The sequence below is a fragment of the Falco rusticolus genome, chromosome 12, assembly GCF_015220075.1.
Source record: "Falco rusticolus isolate bFalRus1 chromosome 12, bFalRus1.pri, whole genome shotgun sequence".
Taxonomy (NCBI): Eukaryota; Metazoa; Chordata; class Aves; order Falconiformes; family Falconidae; genus Falco; species Falco rusticolus.
Window position 1 is genome coordinate 33746619 of NC_051198.1, and position 25532 is coordinate 33772150.

Consider the following 25532-nt stretch of genomic DNA (forward strand, 5'->3'; position numbering starts at 1 on the left):
GCGGCCATGTTGCATTTTAAAGGGGCTGCGCCGCTGAGGGAGGTGGGTGGGGCTGGGCGGGGACAGGCTCCCGTCCCGGCACACGGGACCGCGATCGCGGACCGGGACAGCGACCGCCATCGAGGCCTCGCTCCGAGCAGGTTGGGCGGGCGGGGCTGCCTGGGGGTGGTCGTGTGCGCCCGCGCTTCTGTTGCTCTCCCCGCCCCGGGCCCAGCCGGCCCGCGGGGAGGGTCCGGGCAGCCCCCGCGGGGCCCGGCCGGATCCGTGCGGCCTCCCCAGGCACCCCCCGCCGCGGGGCTCGGCCCGGGCCTGGGGCCGGCGTGGCTCTGGGGCCGCAGCGCGCCCTGCCCGCCGGGGGCGCGGGCCCGAGGAGCGGTGAGGCCGCTGGGTCTGCGGCCTTGGGGACTGGCGGGAGCGGGGCGAGCAGCTGGCCGGGGCTCCGGCCCTCTGCGGCCGGCCCTGGCCTCCCTGGGGCTGCGCCAGCTGCTTCGCTGCCCGCGCTCTCCGGCCGTGCCGGGCCGTGCTGTGCCGGCTGGAGGAGGCCGCAGCCCCGGGGCGGGGGCGTTGGTGGCAGCGGTGGGACCGGCTGAAGGCCCACTCCTGGCAGTTCCAGGCTGCTCTGTAGGCACAGTCTGCAGGATTCACTGCTCTATAATTAGGTGGTGTCTTCGTTGCCAGGAATGGCTTTCAGTGTCAGATAAATAGTATGTGTTTGCGCTCCTCCTGTGTAACTTGCGTTATTTTTTTTAGCCGGGTGTGCCCTGTAGCCAGGTTTGCCCTCCAGAACCTGGGAAAGGAGAAGAGTAGGATGCTTTAGTGAAGAAATGTGTTGTGAAATGAGGCAAGAGAGAGCCTGTGTGTCAGCATGGCTGGGCTCCTCCTGGGACACCCAACCCCCTTCCACCTCTGCGGGAACCTGTAGGGAGGGACATGAATCCTGATGAAGCACTGGCTTTGGCAGACATAGGTAGTTGGGGCAGCATGCCTCCAGAGGCTCACGAAACATCATAGAGAGCACTGAGAAGGTCGCCTGTTACCGCAGATGGGATGGTCGTAGCAACAATCCACTGGCTACATTGCATGCTGTGGCGTTTGTCGTCTCTCTGCATAAGGTGTCTAGAGATTGAATGAACGTTTCCAGGCAATGCCTGGCCCAGCTCTGCACTGTGCAGTGCTGCCACAGTAGGATGCCCAGTGATCTTGTCCTGTGCCTGGCCATTTCTGCTGGCACAGTGATAGCAATCCCACAGCTGGAGGGTTCTCTGCAGCTCTACCTGCTTGGCTTTAGGGGATGGGATGGGGTCAGCAGCAGGGACACAGGTGAGGATGGTGCCAAACAGGATGTAAAACCTTTCGCAACAAGACTGAGTGTAGGATGGAGCAGATCTAGCTGGGTGTAGGGCAGGGGTGACTTTGGGGGCAGAGCGATTGGGCAGTGTGTAGTGGCAGCCTGGGGGCTCAGCTCTGCCCCTTCGCACTACCATTGGGCCCCAAGGAGGGAGCTCAGGGTTTGGCATGTGGCGCTTTCTGCGCTCCCAGGAGAGCGTCCGACCGTCCTGTTTCTGGAGCCTGGCTGCATCTCCTCCCCTCCCCCTGCTGCAGTGTGGTTGGCTGCTGAGTGCCTGGTGCCTGCGCTTCTGCTAGAACTGGAGGGCAGCGCAGCAGACGCCGTGGGAGCCGTGCATCGCTGCGGCCTGTGCTTCGTGGCACTGGGGCCTCCGGGAGTGCCAACGCTGGACAAGCCGCTGCAGGCAGCCAGGTACCGCTCCTCTGCGGTGAGGGTGGGGGAGGATTCCCATCCAGTGACTGAGACGGGCAGGGCACCCAGCCGTCCTGTAACAAAGGACCGCTTTGAAGTGCAATTTTGAGCAGAGCTGACAAAAACTTTTCTCCTTGGAAAGCTTACAGTCGGCCAGGTGGGCACAGAAATTCTCTATGGTGATACTGAGGAGGGATGAAGGGGTGTCTCTGGCTTGCATATCCCGAGAATATGCAGCGGGCGTGCCTTCTGCTGCCAGACAAAGCCAGAGAAACTATGACGGAGGCAGCTCCTAGCACACAGCAATGGCTCTCAAACTTTCAAAACCTTGTTTCCTCACAAACCTTCCTCCCATTAATAAACTGCTGACTAAGCTGTTCCAAAGTGGAGATGCACCCTACTAAGGGTGGGGGGCAGGGGGGGACAATTGCTGGTAAGCTTCTAGGAGGGAGAGGATGCATCTGGGAGGAGGTGTCTGAAGAAGGGCTGGGGGATGGCGTTTCAGCTGAATACTCTGGCCAGGCAGCCAGGAGGAATTTGCACAATGGTGGGAGGCAGAGGCACATTACCAGCAACTGCAGCCTTCCCTGCGTCTGGAATAGCTGGCATCTCGCTCTTTCATGCAGCTCTATGCTAGGGTCTCCTCTAGTGCCCTTGATCTCCTGGCTCCCGTTCCAGAAAGCACACGCCACTGCATGAGGGGAAGGAGGGTGGTGTTCAGCACACATCGGGTCAAAGATCTGGCCAGCTCAGACACAGGGTAAATAAACATGGCTGAGCTTTGCTGTAATTGGCAAAAGGAGCAGGAAGTGCATGTTCTCTCATCTGCTTTGGAGGAATGTCCAGGTAGGAACAACAGCATTAACTCCAAATACCAAAATGGCTCTCAGGGCACAAAGGACATGTGGCAAGATTTTGACCTTGGCAGAGCTGCTGGATAAAGGCTTGATTTGATAGGAGAGAGCCACATAGCTCCTCAGAGAGCTCCAGCTGGTGGGGGGAGCCAGAGGTAAAACAGATCCTTTGCTTATTATGCAGGTAGAGCTTTGTCTTTGAATTTGGATGCCTTGTTATGGTTTACAAGACCTGTTTGCTTCTGGAAATAATAGCTTAGTCTTGCAGCTGCCCCAGTAACAGCATGGAGGGGAGTGTGGGCTCTCTAGAGCCCTTCGGGGCACTCAGAGTGGATCCAGGGCACTTGCTGGTCCCAGCTGTGTCCTGGCCATCTCCTGCACTCCTGAGGCACATCCAGTGCATAGCCCTCACATTAGACAGATGCTTGCAGAGGCACTGGCTCCTGGGAATTATTCTGCCTGCTTTAATACTGGCTACTTCATGCTGGCAGGCCAAGATAATGGCTCTCGCTCTGTCTTTTGTAATAAGAGTGAGACTCCCAATCAGATTCTGAGGCTAGGAAGAGATGCTTGTCCTGGCTTCATTCCAGCTGCTTAGCTCTTGTCTCCGCTAGCCTGGAAACAGGTTTTAGTGTTGTTCCACTGTAGTCCCAGGCACAGCAGATGCATAATGGATTTGGTGAGCTGCTGCAGACATGAGCAAGAGTTTCAAAACGAGGTCTTATCAGCTGATCTGGAGGTGTTAGCATAAGCTTGCTGGTGGGGGTGGTGAAGACTGCTGTTCTGGTTCTAATGGCCTGTTGAAAGGTGCGTGTTTCTCTGGCCAGCCAGGGTTGTAAACAGCATGAACTGCAATAAGGAGCAAAATGGCTTTCTGCTAATGGCACCTGTCGGTGCTGGTTTGGGGTTTTTTGTTTGGTTTGGGGGGTTTTTTTGGTTGGTTGGTTTTGTTTTGTTTTGTGGGTTTTTTTAACCCTTGTTGCCTCCAATGTCTGTAAGACCTTTCTGGTCTTGAAAGGAATGAGCGATCTGATACAAAGTCAACCAGACCATCTTCTCTGTATTTCTCAGAGCACATATGCTTATTGGAATTGGATCATGCTTCGGTAACAGAGGAATTGCTTGCTCTGGTCAATCAGAACCAGTAGCTTTTGACTTGGGATTTCGAGCTGTGGGCTGGAAAGCGGGAGGACGATGGGAATATGTGCTTTCTGTAGTGATATGAACCCTGAGTCACTGTGGCCAAGTTCCTGTAAAGCCAGCTTACCACCACCTTTGCCGTAAGTTTCAGGAAGGTTATGCTAAGGTGCATTTTCTGTTAGAGATTGTAGGTGGTGGCGAGCTGAAGCTTCTAGGGCAGAGAGGAGTGTTCAGTTCTGAAGGGAAAGAGCATGAAAGGAGCTTCCTATCTCCTTGTGGTGGAGCCATTCCACTTGAGCTGCGAGTTTAGTTTCTTAGTCCTAGTTAAAAGCCCCTGGGGCTCTTGCAGGCAGCCTGCTGATTAGCACAGACTTTCCCCAACACAGGCCTTCCAGCATCTAGAAAAACCCCTGGAGCTTTATGCTCAGCTCGAGCTGGCATGTGTCAGCTGCTGCTGAAAGAAGCAAGCCTGGCCTTGATCCCTGTCCAGGGGATAGGATGGGCTGGACTATTTCCAGCAATGTCAACTTGTACTGAGTTACACATAACTAAAACTTGGGGAAGCTGGTTGGGTGAAGCCTTTCTGGGCTTGGAGATCAGCTTTAAAACTGTGCAAGGGGATGCCTGGATGCTAAGGAGAGTCCTGGTTTTGGGGCGTGGGAGAATGTGGTGGGACAGTTCCTTGCCTCCAGTGCTGCTGGAGGGGGACTGCATTGCCTCTCTTGCTCTGGGACAGAGGGATCCTGTCCTTGTGGGACCCTGCTGAAAGGAGACATGCTGCTTTTTCTTCCTCGGGGGCCTAGGGTCAGTTTCCAGAGCAGTGGTGCCTGGCCCCTTTGTCCTGAAGTGGTGTTCAGTAAAGGCAAATGTAATAAGGAGTTTATCTAAGGAATTCAGATGAGGATGTTTTTTCTTTTTATTTTTTTTTCCCCTCCCATGTGATGATGGTTAAGCCATGGGACAGGGGTCTGAAGAGCTTCTGGGATCTCCATTTTGGGAGATACTCAGCTCTTGACTGGATACAGATACCTGCTTTGAGTGAGGGGGTGGACCTCTGAGAGACCTCTAGGCATCCCTTCCAAGTAATACAACAGACAGGCTCTTTTATTAGGAAGAAAGTTGCAACACAACAGTCTCTATGGTACGTGAAGTCATCTCTGTGTTGGCTTGCCTTTCTAGACTGTCTGCAGTGCAAGAAAGGTTCAGGCTGGAGGCTGGGGTTGGGAAAACTGGGCAGAAGATGGGGCTCTAGATGCCCCCTTTTTTGGCAGTAATGAGCTGGCAGCGGTCCAAAGGAAAAAAAACCCGACTCCCTACTTTTATCAGGTTGTTTTGCTTCCCAAATACATAACTTTGCTATTTCTCCAGGCAGTGAAAGCACATCTCACAGCATGCAACTGGGATAATTATTGTTAAAATAAGACTTTAAGCCTTGTGTTTTAATTTCTAAATGCTACAATTGCTGTCTCTCTCCCAAATGTGATCAGTCATTCTTGCTATGGGTCAGACTTACTCTTTTTTCCACAGGAAGCTTTTTCCTAGAACCCAGCTGGTTTTCTGCAGCTTAGATCTCCTTCTCCTACAAAACAGTTTGCTGCTAAAAATCTATGCATACTTCTATACAAAAAGTGCTGGCAGGCCATCTGCAGTTTGAGGGAAGCTTCAATTATTGTTTTGACAGTATTGCTTGTTCAAGTTGTGATGGTACCCTGTAGTGAACTGAATTTGTTGAGGGGTGCGTAGACCTGAAGTCTCTGTCCTATTGTAGCTGACACCTGATTTCTCTGGTGCTTTTTTTTTTCTTTTCCTCTCTGTAGCCTTCTAGCATTAGGCATCATCATCGAAGCTTTAAGATTCACTTAGGCCCATTGAGCATCCTTGTTTCTGTTGTGGGTTTAAGGTAGAAGCAGTGAAGCTTCCAGGTCTTTCCTCTTAAAGCTCTTGCATGTGGGATCAGTTTTCAGAGGCAGAAAAGTGAGCTGCTGAAATTGCTGATGTTCAGTGATTTCCCAGTTATGCACTTGAGTACAGGAGGAAAGTTTCTGCCTGGCAGGATGTGCTAGCTGATGGATTCCCAGTTGATGGCTGCAACTGCCACAAAACTTGGAGCACGCATGTTCCCTCCCTGTCTTCCTGCAGCAGTCCTCCAAATGGGAACAGGGGAGGGGAGGGGAGATGGGTGTTGCCGGAGAGCCAGGCTATTCTAGCAGCTCAGTGTAAATAGGGAAGACATGCCAACTAGAGCAGAAATGTCTGGTGGAGAGACCTGGGCTGTGACACCGGCAAAGTAGTGATGAATGCAGCAGGATAAACTAGGAGCTGGGGACTCCATCTCCTGAGGAACTCGTTGGAAAAGCATTCTTTCTTCATATTCCAGTCTGAACCTCCCCCTGCCAAAGGCAAATGGTGGTATCTCCCCTCCTCTCTGCAGGAACCTCTGAGTTTGTTTCTGCCTGGATAAAGGACACTTGGTGCCCTTTACTGAATGTGTGGGAGTAGGAAGAGTGCTTATACAGCAGCCTCAGCCTGCCTGACCTTGGCGTCGGTTGCCATAGAGCATGTTTCCTCTCTGAAGGGCTGGGCACTTGAGTGTTGACCTGCCTGGGGAAAGCTCTGTAGGGGAATAAGGCTCTGTAGGGGGAAAAAAATATCATTTTGGAGGGATAATTCAGCTCCCACCAGTGTGTGTTGGTTTTCTTTGCTGTGCAAGAGGTAGAATCATTGAAGTGACTTCTCTGCAGTCTTCTGTTTTCTTATTGGTACTTGGAAGTGAAAGGCCCATGTGTGGTTCTTGGGTTTTGTACCCTGTGTCCAGCATGGACAACCCCTTTCTACTGTTGAACACCGGAAGCATGTTGGCATCTAGCTGAGCTGTGCTTCTAGGATGTCGTCTTAAGGGAGAAGGACCAGGATTGTGTAGAGGTGTTTGCACAGCCAGTGGGAGAAGAGTGGCCTGTACTGGTATGTCTTGAGGATCTGAGGATGTAGCTGCAGGGTCGGATGAGTGTGGTGTGCTGTGGGTCAGGACATTTTGAATTATTTTCCCTTCTCTGTCTGAAATCTTTACAGTTCTGAAAAACAAGTTGATCATGGGGACTGCAAAATGCTCAAAGCTTTTTCTGCTGGAAGGGCTGAAGAAAGGCAGGATGTTGCTGTAGAAGAGGCACTCGTGGTTTAACACACAGCTCGGAGATTTCTCAGTTGAGGAACAGTTCTGTGCACAGTGGAATAAATGAAGCTGATTTTCTGTGGATCTGGGTCTTGTCTGACCCTTGTTACCTAGCAAGGTGCAAGCTCTGGTGGCTTTTTATCATGATTTGTAACATGTTCCTCTTCCCAGTGCTTTTGTATTGTACATTTTTAAAGATGGCAGCAAGATCTCTGTATTACATAAGTAATGCTTCCATGAAAACTGTCAGCACTTCACAGCTGACCCAGTACACAGAGGGACAGATGATGAAGAGGCACTTGTGCTGCACAGCTGTGTGAGCCTTAGGGCAGAGCTCGAGTTTTGTTGTATGCTGGGTATGAGGCTGCACTGCGGGTCTCCTTGTGTCCCGAGCATTGTCTGTGCTCCACAGGACTCTCATTTCCTGATCTTCATTTCTGAGTCTGGGGCTGTGTTTCCTTATGAGCTGAAACCAGAGACAGGGGACATTTAACCCTTTAGCAGCTGTTACCTTGGCTTTTGTGTAAGCAGATGAGTGCCTGTTGAACCTTCCTGGAAAGCTGTCTGGAGCCATTTCAGAGCAGGAGAGCAGTGCTTTGCCAGACATGGCAGCGCTAGTGTCCTTTGGGCTGCCAGCCTCTTCCTCTGGAGTTGGGAATTGTTGCACATCTCTTCCTGAATTGTGGTCACCTGCAGAACCCTGCCTTAGGCAGGGCTTCCCATGTTGCTTTAGCACTTGATCACTCCCCCAGATGTGTCATAAAGGTAGGAAAAAGAATAATCGGGAGAATCGTGGACCAGAACACTTAGATGCCAGATCCTGGAGAATCAGTTTGGAAGACAGGATATGAGTGGCAGCCAACTCTCAAAAGACCTATTCTTTTCTTCAAAACTGTAGCCTGTGCCCTCTCTGTTGATCTTAGTGAGGTTTTTCATGCCATTCTTTTCATATGGTCTGTAAAGCAAACTGGGAATATGTCACAATCTGGATGAGACTTTTCAGTGTAAGATGCACAATGCCCAGGGTAACTGCATGTGGAGCATGGCAGATGCCCAAAAGTGAAGGATATAGTGAATATGGCTCAGGGTTTGGTGCTGATGGTGGATCATGGAGTGAATGTGAAGTCAGTGTTATGACTCTGGGATAGGTGGGGCAGGACTCGGCTCTTGCTCAAAGGCATGAACAGGAACCCAGTCTTCAGGAGATGTGAAGTGTTTCTGCCCTGCTGAGGTTCAGTAAAGTCCCCGCTGTGTTATCAAGAGTTTGCTGCCCTTTGTGAGGGATTGAAGTGCATTGCTGGAACAGAAACCAAACAGTAGCTGAGAGGAGAGCTCGGGCCTGTAAAACAACTCTAGAAACTTCTGGAAGAGTGAGGCTAGAGCAGGAAATGGGTGAGTATAATGGGATGTGTGTACTTGTAGCAACTGCCCCAGCACTGTTTGCCATCTTCACTTGCAGTGCTGCAGGGAGGAAGAAACTGGGCCCCTCTATTGCTCTACCCTGGGCAGGGGTAGTGGCAGCTGAGCTGGGGGGTTTCCCTGACCCCCCTGGGCAGAGTCCACAGGTGGGGAGGAAAGGAGCCCAGCCAAGAAGAGGAGCTGTGCGCTCTCTGTTCATGTACCTGAGGCAGCATTTGTGCTCGCTCAGTAAACCAGGCATGAGGCTGCTGGTGAACAGAGAGCTCAGACCACGCAGAGGTGGGTCCAGCAGGAGGACAAAGACAAATCTGTCGGTGGTGCTTCCCTCCTCCTGCGTAGTGCCTGGGCAGGTGGCCAGTTCGCTGGCAGCAGGGCCCTGGGTGCACAGGTTGCAGTGCCTCCCACCAGCTCTGGGCACAGCAGGAGCTGCCTGCGCAGGGCGTTGCAGGCTGGCTGCCTTCAGCCCTGCAGAAGGCTGGCCTTGGAGTCACCGATGGCAAGGTGGGTGGTGGCTTTCTGCTGTTGGTGAGTAATGTGAAGAGTCTGCTGGGGTGGCTCAGCTGAGGGGGGAGGCTGAGAGAGGGTTGGGTGAGTGAGCTGTGGAGCAGCGAGGGTGCTGTCAACCTGCTATAAGAGGTCTTGCCTGCTTCTTAGGTCTCACCCTCTGGCCCCTGTGTTTTCCTAGCTCCTGGATTTTCTATGCAGGGATCTTGCAGCCATGCTAACACTGTGGGTTGTAGCACTTGGTGTCCCTGTGCAAAGGCAGTAGCTTGGTACTCTCCCGTGATGTATCTGGGAAGGAGTACAGAGTCCTTGTGTCATCTTGAGGAGTCCTTGGGCTGGCAGCAGGGCAAATGAAGCTGAGAAAGCTGTTAGTGTTTCAAGCTGACACCCACGCAAGGGTTACACTAGTGTAACTGTAGCAGTTGGTGTATGTAAGCTTTCCCACGCAGGCATGATTCAGTTCATGCTGGTGGTGTTATGTCCCTTATCGCCACAATGGCCATTCTGTGCTGGGGCTAGCATTGCTGGGGATACTCTTCTGGTCAGGGAATTTTTTTGTTTGGCCCGGTAAAGCCACTGATGCCTCCCTGTCTGAGAGATGCTCTTCCAGGAGATTTTCTATTGAGAAAGCAGAAAGCTTTGAGCTGGCATCCCTCCACTTTCTGTTCCCTCTCTTCGTCGGAAGAGGTGCTGAGCTCTGACAGCCTTCTTGCATCTGTGGTCTGTGGGCAGGAGGTGTATGCATCGCAACCCCAGCTGCTGACTACAAATCTGTGTTCTTAAATGGAAGCTAAATCAGCTTTCCTCACTGCTGGGAGTGTGGGGGTGTTGGAGGTCAGCACTGATTTTAGCCTTTTCTGTCTCCTGTTCACCTGCGCCACCTGCACTGGTTGCCAGTGCTCTGTGCCACAAAAGCAGAGACATGTGCCCTGACAGCTGTCTGCAGCCAAGAGGAGAGGGGAAGGGCTTAGAGTAGGCAACCAGTTGAACGCTGTCTCTGGCTGTTTGAAGGAGGCTGTGACAGTTTTGTATAGCTGTGACTCCCTGAAACAGCGCTGAGGTGCTCAGGTTCTCTCTCTCTGTAGGGCTGCAGGAGCAGCACTATGTCCACCATGGTGTACCCAAGGGAGGAGAAACTGGACAAACTGAGCCAAGAGGAGATAATTTCCAACACCAAGCTGGTGATGCAGGGACTGGAGGCACTCAAGAATGAACACAACTCCATCCTGCACAGCTTACTGGAGACCATCAAGTGCCTGAAGAAAGATGAAGAAGCCAATCTTGTGCATGAGAAATCCAACCTGCTCCGCAAGTCAGTGGAGATGATTGAACTGGGGCTTGGAGAAGCTCAGGTGAGAGTGGTGGGTGACCCCCTAGGCGTTACCCAGGGCTTACAGGGGAAGGTGGGCATGTGACCATTCCCCATAAGCTGCAGGGGGACAGCAAGGGGTTGAGTGTAGAAGGCCAACGTGGCTCTGAGGGTGAGCCCTAAGCATGCATGTGGGGGAGGTACAGGATTGTGGTGATTACTGACTGGGACTCTTGATAAGGTGATGATGGCATTGTCCAACCATCTGAATGCTGTGGAGTCAGAGAAGCAGAAGCTGCGTGCTCAGGTGCGGAGACTGTGCCAGGAGAACCAGTGGCTGCGTGACGAGCTTGCCAACACCCAGCAGAAGCTGCAGCGCAGTGAACAAACTGTGGCTCAGCTGGAGGAGGAGAAGAAACACCTTGAGTTTATGAACCAGCTGAAGAAGTATGATGAGGATGTCTCACCTTCGGTATGCCCTAGTCCTGTCAAACAGCCATCTTTGAGGGTGGGCGAGGCTGGACCAGCAGGATTGCCTAAAAGTGATAGTGTTACCCTGGATTTTGCCCCTTCCTAGCTACTGTGCACAGCAACACCTGTAACTAAAGGGAGCCTGCATGGCACAAAGTCTCTGGAAGACCATGGAATAACATGGCAGGATGTGCTGGGGAAATCTGGCTTTGTTAGTTTTGTTGTGTTGGGGGAAGATGGTGGCAGAGACAACAGGGGAAGCTGGGGGTGTTGGTGGGCTGCAGCAGGGAGGAGAGTTTGGCAGCTGACTCAGTGCAAGCTGCTGCTCTCTCCTCTGAGAACCAACAGTATTGCGATTCTCATCCTTTCAGGAGGAGAAGGAGGGTGACTCCGCCAAAGACTCTCTGGATGATCTGTTCCCGAATGAGGAGGAGGAGCATGGTCCTGGATGTAAGTGTTTGCTCATGCATGGTCAACTCGCTGTCTCTGTTCAAGCCTGCGGTGCCAACTGTGTCCCTGTTTATTCCTCTGTGCCTGCAGTGCCCCACCAGCACAGCAGTGCAGTGGCAGCTGCCCAGCAGGGAGGCTATGAGATTCCTGCACGCTTGCGCACTCTCCACAACCTTGTCATCCAGTACGCATCACAGGGACGCTATGAAGTGGCTGTGCCGCTCTGCAAGCAAGCGCTGGAGGACCTGGAGAAGACATCAGGCCATGATCACCCTGATGTGGCTACTATGCTGAACATCCTGGCGCTAGTGTACAGGTGAGTATGGTGGGGAGGGCAGGATTGGGCCAGGAGAATTTTCTGCCTCTCCCATTTACCAGGACAGCACTTACTGGTAACGTGGAGCTCCCCCTGCTTCCAGTGGTTTGCCTTTCAAAAAGGTATTTGGACAACCAAACGTCCGAATATAACTAGGAGGAATGGAGAAATGAACGAGCTGTGGGGGCTGTGTATGAGTGGAAGGAGGACTATTGTTTGCAGTTTTGCTTGCTATGGGCTGTGGTGTCCAAACACCAAATAACCGGTTGACTTTGCACTGCAGGGATCAGAATAAGTACAAAGAGGCAGCACACCTCTTGAATGATGCGCTTTCCATCCGTGAGAAGACTCTGGGCAAAGACCACCCAGCGGTGAGTGTCTCCTATCTCAGTCACTTCCCTTGACCTTTGGGTGCTCTAGAATGGTGCCTTTTATGGTGTGTCTGCAGCTGGACTACAAAGGACAGTGTGCTCTGTGATGTGAGGGATGCTGTTCACGTGATGTGGGGCTCTGTTTTACTGGTTCATTAATTCCTGCGGTCTTAGTCAGTATGGCCTGTCAGGAGTTAGCTTCTCCTGGATTCTGTGATGCAGGCAGGGTGACCTTCTGCCTCTAGACCTCCTTCTTTTCAGAAGCAGCTGTAGTACAGGCATGAAGGAGATGGGATAGTCACTGTTGCTGCTGCTGGCACTTCTTGTTTGGTCCCACTGGATTCTGCTTTGTTTCATGGAGAAGCTTATGTCTCTGCAGGTGGCAGCGACTCTGAACAATCTGGCTGTTCTCTATGGCAAGAGAGGGAAGTACAAAGAAGCAGAGCCACTGTGTAAGCGAGCCCTGGAGATTCGTGAGAAGGTACTGGTCTCCCACACTCTCCTTCCTTCCAGCTCTCCCTGAGGGTTTTCCTGCATTACCTCACTGCACCTGGGAGATCCAGGACTTACCCAGCTGTTGATTCTGCCACCACTTTTCCTCTCTTTCCAGTGTTTGCAGCCTTAGAGAGGCCTGCAGGAGGTGGAAGCTGCAGTTTCTCCTCTGTACCTCCCTAGTCTTTGGCTCCTGTCTGACATAGGCATGTCCTCGAGGGATTACAGTATCTACTAGTGCCAGGAGTTCACTGCAGTCTTTATGCATTGACTTTTTGTGGCTTCTCATTTGTTTACCCAGGTCCTAGGCAAAGACCATCCTGATGTGGCCAAGCAGCTGAACAATCTAGCCCTGCTGTGCCAGAACCAGGGCAAGTATGATGAGGTGGAGTACTATTACTGCCGGGCCCTGGAGATCTACGAGAGCTGCCTGGGTCCTGATGACCCCAATGTGGCCAAGACCAAGAACAACCTGGTAAGATCCTGGGGAGAGGCCATGTGGGATCAGGGAGTGGTGCCATGGGAAAGGTGAGCATTGCCTGGTGCTTGGAAGAAGCAGAGAGATAGCTATGAGGCAGGGAGGGGGCAGAGTTAATCTGTGTTGCCCAGTGGGGCTGGAGCTGTTTTCTTTGTTGCAGGCTTCCTGTTACCTGAAGCAAGGCAAATACAAAGATGCAGAGGTGCTGTATAAGGAGATCCTTACCCGTGCTCACGTGAAGGAGTTTGGCTCTGTGGATGGTTTGTACAGTAGAAGCTGTTGGGGCTGGGGAAGGGTGAACAGTTAGGTCTCCTGCTCTCAGCCTAGGCTTGGCTGGTTCTGGTATCCCCCTGGCAGTGGGATGGGATGCCTTGCCCTTGAAACACTGCCATTCTAGTGTGTTATGCTGCTCCACCTCTTCTGTAGAAGCTTTTGGTCTTTGCTGAGTTGGGAATAGCTGTGGTTAAAAGGTAGAATAGCAAGTGGCACAATCATTCCCAGGCATAGGCTGAAGTTTCTCCTGTACACCTGGCACAGGTACTTCCCCATGGGAGGGCTTGTTCCTTCCTTCCTCTGTCCTGCCCTTGCAATGTTGGTTGCCTTTCTTGGGGCTTAGGCCCAGGGACTGGGGGGTTCTGTATGCCTTGTCACTTCCCTCTGAGTTGCTGGCTCTGGGGACGGAGTGCTGGGCTGTGCAGGAGGCAGAGCCCCCGTGAAAGTGGCAGAGCAACAGGGTGAGGAGGCGAGCAGAGCTGTCTTGCGTTCTTCCCCACACAGATGAACACAAGCCAATCTGGATGCATGCGGAGGAGAGAGAGGAGATGAGCAAGGTGAGTCTGAGCTGGTGGTGCTGCCTGTTGACAGCAGCAAGAGCCCTAGGAGGGGAAGGAGATCCAAGGGTTTTGATCCTCTCTTCTCACAGTTAGACCCTCCTTTCCTGCAGTCTGAAGAGCTGCCATGGCCACTGATGAAGGCCAGGAGGGGTCTGGAGAGTGAGGAGAGAGCATGGCTGCTTCTTGGCGCAGCAGGAAGGGAAGGCCCATCAGAGAGCTTGATGCTTTTCCTGGGGCAGGGGATTGTTCAGCTTCTCCACCATGGCTGCATGCTCTCTCTTTTTGCTTTAGTGATCCCTCTAGGGCACGCAGATGATGCAAGATGGTGGATGGCAGAGGGTTGTGCTGCAGGGCCTTGGCACTCTGTTCCAAAGAACTGCTAGTACCCAGAGCACAGCCCACTTCTGAAGCAGCCCTAAGGCTGCCTGGGGGAAAACGGAGGTCAAGAAGAAACTGCTGCCATCACCTTTCTTAGGAAATGGAGCCAAACCTCCTGAAAAAGATCTCTGCAAAGGGCAGGCCCTAGCTGTTCTGCATCCTAGCTGGCCTCAGAGAGGAGAGACTTTTGTGCTCTCCTTCAACTAGGCTGGGAGGCAAAGAAGCTGTTACTTCTGTTGCCCAGGCCCTGCTCTGTGCTCAGCTGATAAATGCAGCAGAGTCCTGTCTCTGCTTCTCCGAAGCCAAAGACCTCACCTGCTTTTTGGCAGATGGGTGAAACAGCAGAATGAAGGGCTCTGGTCTGGTCCTCTAGCTGCAGTAGGAGCAGACGCTGCCTCTCCTTCTCCTTTGCCTTTAGAGCAGGCCTCATCCCTACATGGGCTCAGGCAGCAGGCTGGCAGTCCTATCCTGTGAGCCCTAAGAGCAGGGCACTAGCAGCTGCCTCCCACCAGCATGTTGTGTGTTCCCACTGAACTGCTCTGTGGGGTCCTCAGTGCAGGCAGTGCTCAGCTCTGCCTTGCACTGTTCCAGTTGCTGCACTACGAAGGCTCTGCTGCAAAGAAATCACACTTGCTGCGGCACCATCCTATGCAGGAGAAATCAAAGTTGGACCAGAGACTAGGCTCCCCTTGTTCCCTCTGGGACTGAGACACTTTTGATGGTATCTTTGGAGAATTAAGAGGTCAAAAGCAGATAGTTGTGGTGTGGAGCTATGCTCCAGATAACACAAGCTTTGCTACAGGGCAAGAGAACAGGCTCAGGGACCCGAGTTCTTAGTTGGAGTGAGATTAATTTTACAGCCTGGGGCAAGGGCTGAGCCTCTCCCTGCCCCTGGGGCTCCTGTCCCCAAGGCTTCTGTGCCCATGGCATGGCATGGTTTGGTGTGATCTTCCTGGCCAGGCAGCAGTAATCACAGACCTGCTTGTACTGCTGGCCCAGGGGCTGGGGCTGCTGCACCCTGCTTTGTGCTGTGTTTCCACATCTCCTATTAAAAAGCATCAAACCTCTCTCGTAGAGCTTCACTTTTTATTATTTTTTCCCCTCCCCTCAGCCCTCTTTCCCTCTGCTCTCAGTGGCAGCAGGGGGAGGCCAGCTCCTGCAAGCCAGCAGGGCCTGGGGCACAGCTGGCAGCCCTAGCCTGTGAGGGTCTTTCTGCCCCAGGGGATTTGAGATCTTTCCCCTTGGGTTCAGCCGCCCTCTTAGGGCTGCCTCTCTATAAGCTTCAGAGGCATTTTGAGTCCTGAGCTCTCCTGTCCCTGTGGCCTGCCCAGGCTGGGTGGGCTCTGGCGTAAGGAAAGCTGCATGTGCCTGTGGCTCAGGAAGATTCCAGGATGTGGGGTGAAGATCTGAGAAGTGCTGTGGGACTGAGTAAGAAAAGTGGTCCCTGTGAAAACAGTTTCTTCTGGGCTGGAGCCCTTGTGGGAGGGAACCTCCTGCTGTGGAGCAGTGGCCCCCTGCACCTGCTTGGTGAGAGCAGCCCTGCTGAGTTGGGGGCTTCCTGCCCAGCCCCTGTGTCCTGTGAGTGCAGAGCCCGGGGCATGGCACACCCCCAAAGTGCTCACCGTGCACCAGGATGCACAGACGAGCAGCCCTGCTGCTGCAGCAGTGGTGACTCCTGCCTGTAGGTGCCATGGTCCTTACCAACCCAGGGCAATGCTGCCCTGCGGAGTGGGTTGTCCTGGTCCTAGATCTTTCTCCTTGAGCATCAGGCTCTGCCCCCTCTCCTGTTGTTCTGGCCTGCAGCCTCTTTGCTCCTGGCTGTGGCAGGGCAAACCAGGCAGCTTTGGGGTGCAAAGGCTGGGCACTTGGATGTGGCTGGCTGATTCCTTTGCTAGCTATGGCTGAGAGCTTTAGTGCCCACGCTGCCTGACATGCTTATGGGCCTTTTGTTGGTTGAGTGTGGGTTTTTTCCCCCTCTCCTTCTTGCATGTTGGGGGGTGGGTGGGGCGGGATGTCATGTCCTCCAGAGCACCATGAGGATGGGCTGTGTTGTCCATGCTGCCTTTGGTACTGCGGAAGGGGCAAGGAGATGGGATTATGCTCCCTGCAGGGATGGGGACATTACTTCTACTTGTGGCCCAAATCTGTTGTATCAAATGGGCTTTCAGCTTTCCCTCCAGGAACCTGGTGGGCTTCATCACTGCTTTCGCATATTGTGTTTCCGAAGGCTGGGCTGGTGCAGGGTTGCAGCCTGGGGCTGACCATGGCCCCCAGAGGGAGAGCACAGGCTAGAGAATGGCATGGGCCTAACAACTGTCATCTCTCCTCACCCTGTAGAGCAAGCACAGAGACAGTGCTCCCTATGCTGAGTATGGCGGCTGGTACAAGGCCTGTAAGGTTAGCAGGTAAGAGGGGTTCTGTAGGCAGCTGTAGGCTCTGGGTGGGGTGGCCCCAGGGCTTCAGCTCACCTTCCATCTATTGCTACAGCCCAACTGTGAACACCACTCTGAGGAACCTGGGTGCGCTGTACCGACGCCAGGGCAAGCTAGAAGCAGCTGAGACCTTGGAGGAGTGTGCGGTTCGCTCTCGGCGGCAGGTAACCCCAGAGGGACCTTCCCTGGTGGAGGGGACATTGTGGGGCTTGGGGTGGCAGGTCACGGCACAGCATTTGGCTTGGGGTGCGGCGAGGGACTCTCCTGGGCCTTGCAGCTTCTGATATCCTTGGCTTGCATTCCCATGACACCAGAGTGCCTTGGTGGCTGGGGTTGCGTTTGTGCAGGGGTACACACGTGTACATGTGCAGGGTTGTGCATATGCATGCATGTGTGGATGGAGCAGGTGTCAGTGTGTGTACATGTGGGGAAGAAGGCATGGCTCTTTTGAGTGGAGAAATACTACAGCTGGGTTAGGGCAGGTTACTGGGCTTTGTCAATTACTGGGGAGATCTGCAGTCTCTGGGATGTTTTCTTCCCACTAATTTTTTGTCCAGGGAACACACTAGGGATTTCTTAGAGTACCTCTCACCCTAAACTCTTCTTAATCCTCAAATAATAAAGCAGGAGCTGTAAGCACCTGGCACAAAGACTGAAGGACAGAAAACTTCACACACACCAAAATGTGAAGGAAAAAAAGCTGTCAGCTTTGAGGGGGCAGCAAGCCCTTGTCCCCCAGGGTCTTTATGTCTTGGGGGGTGATGTGGTGTGTGACTGAGCTGGGAACCCAAACAGGGACTGCTAAGTGCAGAATGGCATTTGGTTCCATCTTTCTGACACTGGAGAGTTTTGGCTGTGACGGGGTAATGGCCAAGAGAGGGGATGGGACCAAGGACAGTGATGGCACAGCAGATTGTTAGAGGGAAACAACACAGAAGGGCAAAACATGGTGCTTCCTTATCCCTTTCTACTTGCAGGGCATTGACCCAATCAACCAGACAAAGGTGGTGGAGATCCTGAAGGAGGGCGATGGCATGGAGAGACGTCGGAGCCTGGGGAGCAGCGTCAAGTACGAGAATGCCACAGACGGTAGCGAGGAAGTGAGTATGGGCGTGGAATGGAGCGGGGTAAGTACAAGACACCATCAAGAATGGCCTCAGCTGGCTGCCAGAGGGAAGGGACAGCCTGGCTCAGTGCTGTCCCTGCGTGGCCTGTTGTGGCATCCTTGTCTGCCTCCATTCGTTCCCTGCACAATTCCTTCCCCTCTTTCTTGGCATGAGCCAGCCAGCCAGCCCGCAAAGGTGCGTGTCTGGGCCTGGATTCTGGTGTACAGGCCAGATATCCCTGACTGAGGGGTCCTGCTTCCAGGGGGCTGCCAGGCCCTGGCAATGCAGAGCATGAGCTGGTCCTGGCCTGCCCTTAATCTTAGCCTTGCAACCTTATTAACATCTCTCCCTGCTGCTCCCTGTCTCGAGGCTCTGGCTGAGAGCGTCGGCCCCATCTCAGGCCCACACAGGCTCTGTGAGCAACTTGGCTGTCTGTCCTGCCCTGCGCCACAGGCGATACTGAGCCTGGGGAGGTGTGTGTGCGTGTGTGTATGTGCCTGGTGTGTCTGTGACTGAGTGACCGCAGAGCATGGGAATAATCCGCAGCCAGCATCTTTGCTGTTCCCCTCTCCTGGTCTTATGCCCTCTGTGGGCTCTGGCCAAGCAGAGGTGATAAAAGGCAGGTCTTTGCGGGATGCCAGGCCAGGCTGACCAGTAGTGGCAAAAGAGGCTGGTGTTAGCTGGGCACAGACAGGGCGACCCGGGCCTGTCTAGGCTTGCTCTGAGACTGAGGGATACTTTGGTCGCTAGCGTTGAGTTTGGAGGAAGGTAGCAGTCCAGGTCTGGGACAGGTGTCTTTTGCCTTCTGCAAGCAGGAGGATGGAGAAGAGGTGGCAGGTGAGCGTGGTGCTGGTGGGTGCTTGGCTGCTAGAGCTGTTAATGCTTACCATTCCTCCTGCAAACTAGTTGAGAGTGTAGCGTAGCTGGGTACCCAGGGCTGTTGCAGCCTGGCACAGGCAACACACTGAGCACACAGAGTCTTTTGCTCCCCCCTCACATCTGCTGTCACTAACCCTTCCTCACCTGGCTCTTGCTCTATCCCCACCTGCATGAGCTCCCTCCCTTCCTCTTCCCTGTTGCCATGACAGCCCCTCAACACCCAAGCCTGAAGCCTGCTGGCTCTCTTGATTGTGGATTGTACCCAGGAGGTGGCTGGAGGGGACCTGGAGAGCAGAGCTTCAAGGGGACCTGGCAGCTCTGCCAGATACAAAGCTGTCCTCTGTCCCGGCATCAGGAGTGCAGAGGGTCCTAAGCCCTGGCAAGGCACCAACCCTGGGTCCTTGCAGTCTCTGTTAGTAGAGGGAAGGCTGCAGGTTTGGATTGGGATCACCTGGTGCCTGTCCTGGCTGGTGTCTCTCTGTGGTTCCTCCTGGCTGTGGTTGATGTTGGGTGATCATTTTGCCCTGGTGATGGTCTGGGAGACCTTCCTGACAGTCTTTGAGCTGATCATCCCAAGGCAAGCAGGCAATACCACCCTCTCCCTGAGCCTGATGAAGCCAAGGGGGATAGTCCCTACCCATATGACCCTTCCCCAGGGGGTTCAGCAGGGCCTCCCTGGCCCAGCCAGCTGTAGAGGGTTTGAGGTCTAGCCCAGCACCCTGGAGGACGTGGCTGCCACGTGATGCTTGGTGCCTTTTCCAGCCTGCTGCACACATAGCCAGCCTCCTCTTCCCAGCTAGCAGCCCTGCACTGGGCTGCAGCTCCCTGAATAAGAAGGCTGAGGCATCTCCCGCTGCTCCTGTCTGTCATGGCCAGTTGTTTCCTGTGCTGGTCTGGAGACCTTGGATATGCTGCCTCAGGGCGGCCTCTGCTGCCATCCCTTAGCTGTCAGCTGCTGCAGACAGGGCCGTGGGACCCCCCAGGGTGCCAGCAACCTCTGTGCCCTGCTGCCAAGGGCAGCTCTGGAACCACCCTGGGGCCTGGACCAGCTACTTGCTGCCCAGGTAACTGGGGTGGGAGAGCCAGCGTAGGGGCTGTGAGAACAGGGATGGCACCATCTCTGTGGCGCTGAAGCCTTGGCAGGTGCCCTGTGCCCAAGGCTTGGGAGCAGGGAGCCCTCACAGCAGGAGGTCCAGGCTGTTCCTCCCGGAGCTAGCTGTTCTGCCGGCCTGCTGGAGAGTGCTGGCAAAGATGTGAGTCTGCCACTTCAGCCTCATGGGACTCCCCCCCTGCCCAGACAAGGCCTGTTGTCTCTGCATGCAACCTGGGCCCTGCCCCACCTGCTCCCTGGGTGACCTACAACCTCACGGCCTTGTAAATTGTGTCTTTCTCCTCTCTGTGCACTAGGCTTAAATGCCTCCCGAGACTCCCTCTTTCCCCTCCACCGCAATCACCTGGATGTTTGTGTTGTATCTTCCGACTTTTCCTCCACACCATCCCTCCTTCCTCGGCAAGGACTCCACGCCAGTCCCCCAACCCTCCCGGCGCGCAAGGGCACCGCGACGCCTGCAGAGGAGTGTCTGGCCACGTGGCCCAGCTCCAGCCCCGTGGCCAGCAAGAGCAGGAAGAATCTGCAAGGAGCTGCCCGCTCCCCCAGGCCAGGGTGACGGGTCACCATACCCTTGTGTGCCCCCACCCCCAGCCTGCCCTTGCACATCCCTGGGGACCAGGCCTGCGGGGGATTGTCTTCACTCCGAGTGTGCCGACTCCACCGTCACTAGACATCCTCAACCCTCCTAGCTTCTTTCCTCCTTCTCTGCAGAGGCCAGGATGGAGGCACGAAGAGCGGGGGGGCTGTTTTGGGACAGAGAGGCCTGGCCTTGGCAAGGCTGTCATATGCCCAGTTGTTTCCTTCCCCATAGGCTTAGCTGATGTTAGTGCCCTGTAGCAAACCTGCGCTGGCCACCGGTGAGCTGGGCTCTCCCTGCAGCACAGGGCAGTCCCTGTCTCGCTATCCTCTTCCTTCTGAGCTCTGCATCCCAGGGGCAGCACGTGGATCTCTCCACAGGGGCACAGGAATGCAGAGTGGCCCATAGTTACTGTACATCCAAGGTGAGGTGAGGGGGTGACTGCCAGGGGCTGTGTGCATGGAAGAGGGATCTGCCAGGACAAGCATGTTTGGTTGGTTACAGCGTCCTGGCCTGGTGCTGTAGCCAAGTTCCTTGCCTGTGGCATTAAGGGTGAATCAGCTCCCTGTTGCTCCAGGGTCCCCAGGTGTGACTGCTGGGAGAGGGAGAGGCAGGGGTGAAATTGTTTGCTGTTCCTTGGAGACAGAGGAAGAGTAGGAAGAAAGCCAAACTTTTCTGCAAGAGGCCAGGCCCCAGGCCATTAGAAGTGGCCAAGATGTGGGGAATGGCCGGTTTGGAGCAGAGTGGCTGGGAGAAGAAGGAGGTGCAAAGGAGGGTGTGAGGAAGGGAAGAGCTTGGGCTTGGGGTGCTCTGAGGACGTGGGGGCAGATGGGATAGCTGGAAGGAAGTTTCCACAGGAGAAGGGGCCAGGTTGCTCGTGGAGGAGGGAAATTCTTGAACTCAGGCCCTGGGCTGCCAGGTGTAATCTCTGGTGCTGTGCCTCACTGTCTGGCTGTCCCTAGCCAAGTGGGTGGGAAATCTGTAACCCTGCTACTGCTAGAGGCATGTGAGGTGTGTGTGTGTCTCAGTGCCTCTGATGGGACTCCAGGCCTGCACAGGATCTGGTGCTGTCAGCCACTACTAGGAAAGGGGACGTTTCCCAGTGCCAGACCTCTGCTGCTGTGAGCCTTGCATTGCACCCTTGGGTGGACACCCTCATCTCACCTCCTACAGAAAGTGAACCTCCCTGCCCGTCCTATCTGGGAAGAAAGCTGGGGAGGCTGCAGCCAGTAGGATAGAGCCCAGAGGCCAGCGCAGGACACCCCCGCACCCCCTTATTTATTTAGCTAGATAGCTTCTCTCTTGCTAGGCAGGTTATGATACTAAATGTGCTTGTGTCTGTCTAGGCCTGGCTTTCCTGTGGTGGTGCAGAGGCCTTGGGGCACACACGTGCTGCTCCCTTGGCAGCTTGTGCTTGCTGAAAGGAGGTTTGTCCTCAGGACCATGGGGTGTGGAGCCCAGGGCTGAGTGCTCTAGGGCTGTGCCTTCCCAGCCTCTCTCTCCCAGCACTGCTCCATGCTCCTGGAGAGTGGTGAGTCCCCAGTGCAGGGTGCATTCATGCCTCAGTGCCACCTGCCCCTGTGCCTTGCCATGTCCTAGACCTGGTGCTGTAACAACCATACCTCTGATTAAAGGTAGACAGACCCAAACCGCTGCCCTGTGCTTCTTTCCATGCTCTGTAGGCTAGCATTGGCCAGCCCTGGGGTGGCGGGTGCACGTGCTGCTGGAGCAGGTGTGTGGGTGCTTGGTGTCTGTGTGTGTGCAGGGGAATGTGCAGCCCCCAGGCACCTCTCCTAGGCTGAGCGCTGGAGATAAGGGAGCCAACTCCACCATGCCTCCTCTCCCTAACCTCAACACTGGGGTTGCTACTAATCTCAGTTCTGTAGTTATATGTGGCAGGGCTGCCTTGGGGCATCTGAGCTTGGGCCTTCCCCAGCAGGTGTTTCCATTAGCCAGAGAAATGCCCCATTGTGTCCCCCAGTGCTGAGCTCTGTGTGCTGCCAAATCCTGCCCGAGTCCTCTGCCTTTGGTGGAGAGCACTCTGCGGTGGAGAGCAGCTTGGTGGTTGGAGTTGCTTCTTTTTCTTTTGAGTGCTGTCATCCTGGTGGGTGCAGTGGAGTGGGGGCTCTGCGGTAAACCAAGCCCCATAAATGTCCTGAGTTAAAAATAACCCTGCAGAAAAGGGAGTGGGAAGAAAAGGAAGGCTATTTTTAACCCAGCATGCAGCACCGTTTGGTTCTGGTGTTGGTCTGCAGTCAGTCTGCATCACTGCAACTGGGGAAATGTGGCTCCACCCTCCAGCCCTGACTCCAGAGCATACTTCCTGGCTAGATCCTGCTGCCCTTGTACCATGGTCCAGCTCTCTTGCCCTAGCTTGTGTGCCCTGGCAAAAGAAACAGTGCCTGGCATGCCAGTATGTTGCAGGGAGGGTGGTGACCCAGTTCAAGTCTGGTGGGGAGGCAAAAGACACCCTGCCCCTGTCTTTGCTAGTGCCACATACTGATGACTAGCTCCTCCACAACCTGCGCAGGATGCCTGGTGCAGTAGTCGAACTGTTTCCCTCGTCAATACTTTCAGTGCTCTCTGCATTCCTAGTGAGTGATCCCTTACAGCAACAGCACATGATTCCCGGTCTGGAAACCCCTCATCCTGGTGAGAAAGTGAAGGGGTTCAATGTGCTTGGCTTATCCAAGAAGGGGTGAGATGAATACCAGGAGAAAGTTTTGCTGGTAGGAAAAGTCCAGTTCAGCTGTCGGAGAGAGGTCTAGGGCTGGGTCAGCTTTGGGTAGTCAGAGTGGGGAAGTGTTGGAAAAGGCCACAACCCAGGGGAATCAGCACAAGGGGGTGACTGGCCCAAGGCAGAGGCCCTGAGCTGCATGGCTGCATTGACAGACCTAGGACAACTGCTGCTGCCAGCCTGGGCTATGTGGCATTTTGGTCATTTAGAAAGATACAAAGGGGCTCCCCACATGCTCGTGCAAAGGGCTCTTGTGGTTGCCATGTTTCCTTCTTTTTCTGCCCTGATGTGCCAGTGGCCATTGCGATCAGGAGCAGGGAGGACTGCTGTTGTCAGGGTATCAGAGAAAAAGTGACTCCACAGCAGCAGTGGTGCTACTACCTTATGCAGCGAGCATGCGTGGCCACAGGGGAAGAGCTTGGTGCCACAGTGGCACGAGGTAGCATTATTCTGGCAGCCTGCACCCTGTGTGCATGTGGAGCTAAGTGCAGAGACGGGCTAGAGCCTGTCAAGGGCTGAGAGTGCCTTTCTGAGTACTGGGGACTTTTGGGGGGCATGTGGGAAGAAACAAGCTGAGGAACAAGGTTTAGGGCTGGTTTTGGTCTATGGAAAAAGCAGGCAGCTATAAAGACACCCCTGCAAAGTGCTACCCTGGGGCAGCTAGCAGGGCTGGGCACAGCTAAAGATGTGGGAGTGAAGAGAGTGGTGCCTGCTCTGCAACACAGTGTTGTTGCAGCCACATGGATGCATCCCAGATGGAGCTGCCTGAATTGCTCAGCAGGCTCAAAGCTAATTGTCTTGGGGGTGTTACAGGTGGGACAAGGCCATGTGTGCATGTGGATTGATCTTGTCTGACATGAGTGAGCCTGCAGGCCTGGCATGCACCACCGGGATGTGCATTGGGATGAGTGCTGGTTGGAGAGGAGGAATAGCAATGGCATGGTGAGGAAGGGTGAGAGGAGGGGGAGGAGGAGGAGGAGGAGGATAGTCTCCAGCCAGCAGCATATGAGGAGGCAGCCCTTGAAATTAATGTCCTGGCAGCATGTCCTGGCCTGACAAAAGTACCCCTGGGCTTGGTGCTTCCCTGGCTACTGGGACCTCCTTGATAGCTGCTGCCCGAGCTGTTGCAGGTGATGGAGCTATGTCATGTTGGAGCAGGGCCATGGGGATGCCAGTGCCATTTTGTTGACCTACACCAGGTCACCAGCACGGCTGGCTGGATGTTGGGCTTGCACTGGGCAGGAGGGAGGATCGGTCTAGATGAGCCAGGCCATGGTGGTGGGGGTCCCAGACTCCATGGTCATTATGTCCTGTGGAGAAATAGGAGGAGCCACATAGTGAGCAGTAACCCTGCCCTGGGCCACGTCTCAATCCTTCACACAAGAGCGTGTTTGGAGCCAAGCCCAGTTCCTGGCCGCTAATCTGCAGCATGCCAGAGCCTGATCGGTGCCACTCAGCCGTCACCCTGGCTTGTGTCTCTGTGTCCAGGATGGCAGTGGCACGCTCCAGCGCAGCAGCTCCCTGGGGAAAATCCGGGATGTGATACGGAGGAGCAGTGAGATGTTGGTCAAGAAACTGCAGGGCAATGGCCCCCTGGAGCCCAGGAACACCAGGTAGGGACCAGGACTGTGAGGGCTGGGTGCAGGCTGGGTGGGAGCCCTGCTGCCTTGGGGGTTTGGGTATGGTCAGGCACAAAAAGATCACACCTGTTCTCCTCTGCTTTCTTGTAGCATGAAACGAGCTGCATCATTAAATTACCTGCACAAGTCTAGCGATGCTTCATTTGAGGTAAGCACCTGGCAGGTCGCAGGGCTGGCACAGGAACAGGCGCTGGCATGGGGCTGTGTGGCTGCAGCTAGCCACAGGGGTCACTGCCAGCAACACTGGTGGCGTGGGGCGCAGCGGGGGCCACACATGTGGTGCCCAAGACCCCACTGAAGGCATTCATCCATGCAGCTGTACTCTGCAACTAGCTGTGCGGTGCTGGAGCTGCTCTGCCTTCCCAAGGGGTGGCCTGGGCCAGTGCCCCACTGGGCAGCTGCACAGCCCCTGCTCTGAGCTCAGAGCTCCAGAGCTGAAGGTGTTGCTTCCATGTAGCTACCTCCCAGCTTGCACAGCTCGGCAGACCCTCCAGCCACAGGACGGGAGCAGGGAGGGCTGAGGCGGCACCTAATGCGGCTGGTGATGGCACTGAGGGGGGGCTGGCTTGCAGGGCAAGGGGTGCAGGGGGTGGGCTGTCACCTTTGGGGTGCAGGCGTGGATGACGGGTGCTGGTGCTGACGGCTGGTATGTTTTGCAGGGCACCCAAGGCCTCCGTGCAGAGACCCGAGGCCTCAGCGCCAGCAGCATGGACCTGTCCTCCCACAGCTCCCTGCTCTCCTCCAACTGACCCCCCACCGGTGCCTCAGCACCCCGCTCCGCGGGGCAGCACCCGGCACCGTCCCCACCTCAACCGCTCAGTTTACCCCATCATCGGCTCTTGTGCCACCGTCTGCCCATCCAGCCCGGGACCCCCGCGGGGGGCACCCCCGGGCGGACCTCGCAGGTTTGGGAACCGCAGCCCCCACGCATGCTCCTCTGCTGCACCAGCCGCACACGCAGCCAGGCAGAAACGCGGGGGGCGGGCGGGCGCCCCCCCCCCAGCTGTGGCGGGGCGCCGGGGAGCGTGGGCGGCCATGGGTTGATCCCCCGCGTTGGTTGATCGCTGTACTTTTATTTTATTAAATAAAACCGACCCTAGAAGCGAC

General features: G+C 54.9%; 1 protein-coding gene across 7 annotated transcripts; it reads left to right on the plus strand.

Moving 5' to 3' along the window:
• The first annotated feature begins 14 nt into the window (after window positions 1–14).
• KLC4 (kinesin light chain 4) lies at window positions 15–25531 on the plus strand. Of its 7 annotated transcripts, none has more exons than XM_037405257.1 (17): window positions 15–140; window positions 1603–1759; window positions 9931–10197; window positions 10396–10626; window positions 10997–11075; window positions 11166–11391; window positions 11675–11762; window positions 12142–12243; window positions 12556–12729; window positions 12893–12992; window positions 13510–13562; window positions 16281–16348; window positions 16431–16539; window positions 17353–17502; window positions 24274–24398; window positions 24516–24573; window positions 25085–25531. In XM_037405257.1, exons 3-17 carry the CDS (start codon window positions 9949–9951, stop codon window positions 25172–25174), a joined length of 1902 nt encoding a protein of 633 aa, XP_037261154.1. In that variant the 5' UTR covers window positions 15–140; window positions 1603–1759; window positions 9931–9948; the 3' UTR covers window positions 25175–25531. The 7 variants fall into 7 exon arrangements, 6 of the variants coding, with proteins under 6 accessions (XP_037261154.1, XP_037261157.1, XP_037261158.1 ...); XM_037405260.1 differs by having other exon boundaries at window positions 17353–17475; XM_037405258.1 differs by having other exon boundaries at window positions 53–140; window positions 1540–1759.
• Window position 25532: the final 1 nt, after the last annotated feature.